We start from the raw sequence: 7500 nt of genomic DNA on the forward strand, positions 1-7500 counted from the left end.
ATGATGTACTTTGCAAATTTTCATAGTTTCCCTGTCTATGAGAGATGAGGTGGAACTGAGATGCAGTAAAACGAAACTTCCGTTCATTTTTCCATTTTTTCTGAATTTGTTTGGATCAACTATGTTTTGATCTCGACCGGATTTAATGTAATTGTCGATGCTGTTGGATTTGGAAGGAAAACTACAGGACTATTCAGTAAAAGCGGTTGTATAATTACTTTTCTAACCGCACTGCGCGCTTTATTTACCGTTTTAACAGTTGTGCCTTAACACTCCTTAAACACCTGTCCCCGCGGCATTTCAGCCAAAATTTCAGGGCATCGTTATTAAGTTCTGATGGCTTTCGTACACCAAATGAAGAACCCGGAATGTCATCTTCCCTCAAGCAAAGATCCATAAAGCCACAAACTTGTATATACTTAATTACTACAACGAGCTCAAAACAAGACAAGTGAGGCGAGTTCTGTAAATATCCACGTGATCGTTGACGTTTTCGCTCGAGCAAAAACGTCTACGATCACGTGATATTTACAGAACTCGCCTCACTTGCCTCGTTGTCATTTACTCGGTCCAGACTATGGCTGTGCGTCCTCAATTTATGGTGTATGGATCATTCTTGAGAATCGTTTTATTTCCGGGTTCCCGGCTCCCCCATTCCATTCCAGCGGTAAATTGGCGCATGACTGTTTTGATACGAAATGCCGGGGAATCCACGGAGTCTTTCGTTGTCAAAGGTTGATATGTCAAGGAGATTTTGATAGTTGAAACCACAGAATCGCTTATTTGCAGCATGTACCGCATAGCTGATAAGGAGATATGATTATTATTTCATTTCAAATGACGTGACGCCCGTATCTTAAGCCGGTCGAGTGTCAGCTAAATTCGGTTGACTTTCGGGCTCGCGCTCGATCTTCTTGGAACGATGTACGGGTTTGTAAACCAAGCTTTGCAAGAGTTTGTTATACGGGAGAGCAGCTTCGAAACGTGGGACGAAATACTGTAGGTATTTTGAAAATCGTCGTCGCATGTTGTTGTTGTTATTATCATGGTATTAAATACATTTTAGCAGCTGTTGTTTTTCCGCACAATGAAATCGCTATGATGGAAGGCGCTGTAGGGTGGTTTCATGTTTGCTTTAAAAAACGTCTTGATCTCTCATGGTCTTTTAGGAAAAAAGCGAATTTCGATCTTGGAGAAACAGGCGAATTCAACCAGAGACGAATATACGATGATCAAAGTACATTCGATTTGCTGCGAGTTATCTCGGAAGTGCTTGGTAAGTTTGAGCTTCCTCAGGTTTTAATATTACAATGTGGAAATTCCCTGATTACAGTAAGGTTGTTTACTTTTGTAGATTTTACCTAAGTTCATCCTGCTGCAAAAAAAAAAAAAAAAAAAAAAGAAAAAATAGGAGAGAAGTAAAGTGAATTTCGGTCTATTAGTTCGTTGTCAATGAATGGAATAGCTTTTATGACACGGGTTTTTGTCCAATGACATACCGCGTTTGATCAGAATTCCGCTTGATGTTGTCAGTCGCTGTCAATTTTTTGCCTTGAGTCTTTGGTCTCTCAAAATTGTGTTTCAAAACCTAACACAACCGGTTATTATAAACAGAGCTCAATGAGACCAGTTTAAGTGCTAAGGCAAAAGATCAGGTTTTATTATTTAATCACTGTTTCGTCGATCGTGTAAACCTTGTCATCTAAAACCCGATATAGGGAATAATTATTATAATGGGTTAGCTTGTTTTGGTTTGGCCTTACATCTAACATGTTGCCAATAAAATTTTGTGTTGTTTTTTATCATACTTAATTAACCCTTTGATGTCCAAACCGGCCTAAACTGGCCAGACTTAGTATTTTACTCTGTCTAATGCCAGACAATTTTACTCGTCAATGGGGAACCCCTGGGAGTCAATGGGTTAATATGACCCATTATTATATGGTTCTGTGTCTGTGAACTACCAAATTCATGAATTTGATTGGCTGCAATTGATTATATTGACCGCAGTCTAGATTTCCTATCTAGACCGGCATCTAGACCGGTAATGTTTTAAGGTTCAAAAATTGCAAACTAAGTGCAAAAAAGCCTTTCATCACCATTTGCAAGCGAAATGTCAGTTAGTACAAACTAGTTACATTAAACAAATTAAATTGTTCTTGTTTGCCATATAATAAACATCTTATTAACCGAGCTTAGCCAGTCTGTATGGGAGAATTTTGACCTTGGTTGTGTGTACAGACCTTGGTCAAGATTCTCTCATACAGACCTCCTGCTCAGTTATTAAGAGCTACCGGTAAATATTAAACTCAACAATGATTTTAACTGTTGACTTGAGAACTCAAAAAATTTAGAGGAGATGCAGGTATAAAAAGATTCTTAAGGTCATCATACATTTATTTTTAGGATTGTCCGAAATTTATGTTTTGGAGAAGTTTGGAGAAATATTCTTTGAGTTCATCCAAGATGCTGGCTATGAAAAAATGCTGGAAACTTTAGGAAGTAATCTCAAGGAATTTTTGAACAGTTTGGACGCAGTTCACGAGCATCTTTTGTTTGTATTTCCTGGTTTGCGGATGCCTTCGTTTCATGCTAAAGATGAACTTGATGGTAGTGGCATAGAAATCCTTTATTATTCTGAAAGGACAGGGCTTGAGTACATGGTCGTCGGCATGGTAAAGGCTGTTGCAAACAAAGTGTTTAACTTCAATGTTAATATCAAAGTTTCAGTACCAACCAATGATAAATCAACCTGGTCGAAACTTGTCATCACTGCTGAGAATTCTGCTGACATAGGTCTTCTTAAACAACAGGACAAGCAAATACAAAGAATGGAGCAAAAATTGGAACTAGTGACATTAAGTTCTAGAATTGCCACACAAACATTCTGCCAGGCATGTCCATTCCACATCCTTTTTGACAGCAAGATGGTGATCTACCAAGCTGGTGTTTCCTTCTCCCGTGTTTTACCTGCCGTCAAAATTGGTGAGACCAAAGTTGATGAGGTATTTGAAGCTATTCGCCCACACATTCCAATGACATTTGACTGCATTCTGCAGTTTGTAAACAAAGTTTATGTGGTCAAAACCAAAGAAGGGCTCCTGGATTCTGCTACCCTGACGACTGTCTCAGAGGATGACATTGGAACGCTGGAATCACCAACTATGCGTTTCCGAGGGCAGATGTTATACCTTCCTGAATGTGACAGTATAATGTTCCTCTGTTCTCCAAGTGTTCTGAATTTGGATGGTTTAAACGAAATAGGTAGGAAGGCTTATAGGGCTTATAATGTTGTGCTTGAACAAATTATGTGCCTAGCACAGGGAAAACACAGGAAAAGGACAGTCTAAAATTTGCAAATACGTGTAGTTCACAGGTAATAAATCATAAATAGTAATAATAACAATAATAATAATAATAATAATAATAATAATAATAATAATAATAATAATAATAATAATAATAATACCCTTGCTACTTCCAAATTTCATAGCTAGGTGAAGTTTCACATAAATAATAATAATGATAATGATAATGATAATAATAATAATAATAACAGCAATTATGATGTTAATGTTAATAATAATAATAATAATAATAATAATAATAATAATAATAATAAGATGAAGAAGAAGGAGAAGAAAGAGCTTCAAATAGGCAACAAAAAAATGTTGGTCTTTCTTTCATCTCTCTAACTTTTTCAAGCAAAATTGGCCGTTTAGGCATTGTTGATGTTAGCCGAGCAGAGCTAATGGACCTTGAGATTGGGGGCATGCTCCAGGAAATCACAAATAATATCTCCCATGCTACCGGTTGTAGGGTGAATTTTTTTTAGACATGGCAAATGAAAAAAATAAATTTACAAAAAATATTAATAATGAAATTCTCTGCTGCTCCTGTTGAACATGGCCTATCTAGTGGGTAGCTGGACACACTGCCAGGGCTTAGAAACCCCTCCACTGCCTGGACTTGGCTGATCATTGTAAAAAGTCTTGTTCAATGATGGCGATAATATTGAGGCTGATAATACAGGGGTTTTCACTCTTGTCTTTTACAAGGGTTTTGGAGAAAATCAAGACAGAATAGCCAGTGGTGAGAGGCAAATTCCTGACAACATAGACAGTGGTATACTGCCTGTGACCGGCTTCTAATAATTTAAGTGAATTGAATGAATGATTATTTGACTTAGTGTAGCCTAGTTGACATTATTTATCTTTTATGTACGCGATAGGTCTTTACCTCAGTGACATTCCGGTCCACGATGCAACAAGAGATCTCATTCTGCTATCAGAGCAGCACAATGCTGAATCACGTCTGTCTCAACGACTCGAAATTCTGACTGACAAGTTGCAGCAGACGGCTCGAGAACTTCAACAAGAACAACAGCTAACTGATAGGCTTCTTTACAGCATTCTACCAAGTTCAGTCGCCAATGATTTAAGACTGAAGAAACCTGTCATGGCCAAGAAGTATGAGTTGGTCACAATTATGTTCAGTGGGATTGTAGATTTCACTCATTACTGTAATCAAAGCACAGAGCCTATGGAGATTGTCGAACTTCTGAATGAGACCTACACCAAGTTTGATCACCTTGCCGACAAAAACAATGAAGTTTTCAAGGTATGCTCAACAGTCGTATTTCATTTAGTTATAGTGGTGTAGTTGCAGACATATCAGACTCTTGATTGAACACTCGTCTACAACAACAATAAAGTAACTTCTTAAGCTGATAATATGAATCTCTGTTCTTTTATGATGGTAAAAATGCTGATAATTAAAATCTTTAACTTTAAAGGAACTATTTTGTGGACAAATTTCAAACTTTTGATCTCTTCTGTCTTTTATATTTCCACAGATGTGGAACTCCTGACAACTGCAATACGTTCAATTAATGTTACCATAGAACTTTCAAATTTTCAGCTACTTCAGAAATCTAGGGCACTCAATGAGCAAATGAAGCCGAAAGCCTTTGAGAGACATTTCTAGGCTCCTTGTTATGAGTAAAGATTGTCTAAAGAGATGTTTTTATCTCCTAGAAGAATTTGATCTGTTCGCATTTCTTCTTTCTCCGAAAAGTTTAAGGAATGAAATCTTCATTTCAGAAATTGTTAGCTGAACGTTACCATCAAAGAACGTCTCAGTGAACCATTTGCTCACCCAAAACTTCTAGGTGACCTTTAAGTGGCAAAGCTTGCAGAAATATCCCTTCCGAAAACATAAGAGACTATTTTTCCCTGGCTGCAAATCTTTTCAAAGAAATCTGTAGCTGTTTGGCAACATAGAACAGTTTGACTCTCCCGAACAGAGGTCTGAGTTCGTACCCTTCTCATATTCATGTTAATGAAAACAAATCTCAGACCGGGTCTAGAAATTTCAAGCCTGTGTGCTTTTGGGTCAGCCATATATTTGTTAGACAAAGCATATCATTTCGTCCCAAAACCAAGCACCAAGCATTTCATCCCGGTTTCATGTAAACGGCTGCAAATATTTCGTAGCGGTACAAGTTCATACGTACACCGGTCTGAGTTCGTCCCGGTCTCATGTAAATGCCCCTAAGCATTGCCGACATATTTCTACATTGTAACAACAAGGTTAGGGTAAAAGGTTAGCGTTATTTTTAGGCCAGGGTAAAATGCAGCAGCGGCATTTAGGGGGATAATTTGTGACGTTAATTGTCCGTATTCCGAGACACGAGTGATGTTGAAGTTGGGGAACAGAGCAAGAAAACACTTCTTGACGTTTATTTAAATCCGTGTGCATAGAATTACTTGCGTTTCTCAACATGTCTGTCAAATTTGCGGGAAAACGTTAGGGATCTATAGGTGCTTTGAGAATCAGTGATCTTTGCGCACTTCATTCGGCTTGTTCTAGTTGTTTGCAATTCCAACTTCTCTCAGTTTCTCAACATTTATTCCATTCTCCAATTTATGGGGAAAGAATGACATGGTCCGCGATTTAAGCAATAGAGGACGTTTTCCGTGTTTCCATAGCCTCATCTAAACACAACGGGAGTTGGGAGAATTCGAGACAGTTATGCAAACCCGAGACGCAGTCGAGGGTTTGCATAACTGCCTCGAATTCTCCCAATTCCCCCGAGTGTTTAGATGAGGCTTTGGAAACACGGAAAAAAGTCCTCTATTGCTTTTATAAAATATTTCTCAAGGATAATTCGACAAATGAAGGGAAATGCTGGTTTCCATACTCTCATCTAAACACAGCTACTGACCAGTGAGAGTGCGCGTACTATCCTAATTATTTTATAAATACTGTTTTATCATAGGTCGAAACAGTTGGAGACAAGTACATGGCCGTCAGTGGCTTGCCGACAAGATGCTCAGGGCATGCGGTCAACATTGCTAATCTAGCACTCGATATGATAGACATTGTGCAGGAAGTGAACACCAATGGCAGAAAAATGCAGGTAAGATTCTTAACCCTGTAGCTAGGGGGTGGTAACTTGTCATCGCACTGCAAATGATCAGGTCATTTCGCTCGACCTAAAATACAGGCTTTCGGTTTGGTTTTGGAGAAGAGGTCATCAGCGTCTAGCAGTCTGATATTGTTCATTTTTTTGAGAAATAAAAGCTACATGTTGTAGAGCAAGTGAACGAGATTATTAAGTTCATGGTTAAAACTGGTCAACATGCCAAGTGTGTGGCAGATATAACTACAAATGAACGAAAATCAGCTGCGAAGATTTCTCCTTCCTCTCCCGTTAGCTTTGTTATTTCATCTCTGCTAAAGGTAAAGGTGAAGGTAAAGGCAAAGTCAAAGTCAAGAAAATTTGGTTTTATCAAACGTGTTGATAAAGGTCGAATTACCACCCTAAACGATTTGGAAAGCTGACGCTTCGAGCGTTAGCCTTTCGTCATTCGTTCTGACGAAGGGTGAACGCTCGCCCGGGAAGGGGGGAGGGGGGGACTCTCATATAAAAAGGGGAGGGATCGAACTGGGGACCTCTTGCTCCGAAATCGGTGCACTAACATTTCTTTGCCTTACTCCAAAAAACAACAACGTAAAATCACCAAATCTTAGGTTTTGGCAACAACGTGAGCATGTAGCAATGAATCAATCATTTTCTATTTAAAACTGTTCGTACCCATCCACTTAAAGAGTAGTTTTCCCGTATTGCACAAGCTGATCAAGATGGAATAATAGGCCGTTTGTAACAAACTGGTCACATGACTGATAATTGGTGAACTTAACTTAAAGCTCCGACTTTCTAAATTCCAGAAATGGAAACTGAGATCGTGTTTGTCTTAGCCAGAATACAAATTTTCAGAGAAATACCACTTAAGGGGTAAAGATTTTGTGAACATTTAAAACAGTCGGAAATTCCATACTTTTGTTTACGAACGAAAAGCCTTTGCCCTCCATTGTAATTTTTCATAATTACGCGCCACAAACAGAGCTGAGATTCCAATTTTACCATGGGTCAAATAAACAAGAATAAATGTGCAAGGGTTGGAAATTTTCAGGCTTTCATATTTGCAAGGAAGA

General features: G+C 38.5%; 1 protein-coding gene across 1 annotated transcript in view; it reads left to right on the forward strand.

The window, feature by feature from the left end:
• Window positions 1-7500, forward strand: part of LOC138017591 (uncharacterized) — a 30232-nt gene that overhangs the window by 15944 nt on the left and 6788 nt on the right. The window contains exons 8-12 of the mRNA XM_068864634.1: window positions 892-999; window positions 1170-1276; window positions 2407-3264; window positions 4232-4620; window positions 6281-6421. Of these exons, the coding sequence (XP_068720735.1) occupies window positions 892-999; window positions 1170-1276; window positions 2407-3264; window positions 4232-4620; window positions 6281-6421 (1603 nt within the window). The remainder of the gene's footprint in view (window positions 1-891; window positions 1000-1169; window positions 1277-2406; window positions 3265-4231; window positions 4621-6280; window positions 6422-7500) is intronic.

Source organism: Montipora capricornis, chromosome 9 (assembly GCF_036669925.1).
Source record: "Montipora capricornis isolate CH-2021 chromosome 9, ASM3666992v2, whole genome shotgun sequence".
NCBI classification, from domain to species: Eukaryota; Metazoa; Cnidaria; class Anthozoa; order Scleractinia; family Acroporidae; genus Montipora; species Montipora capricornis.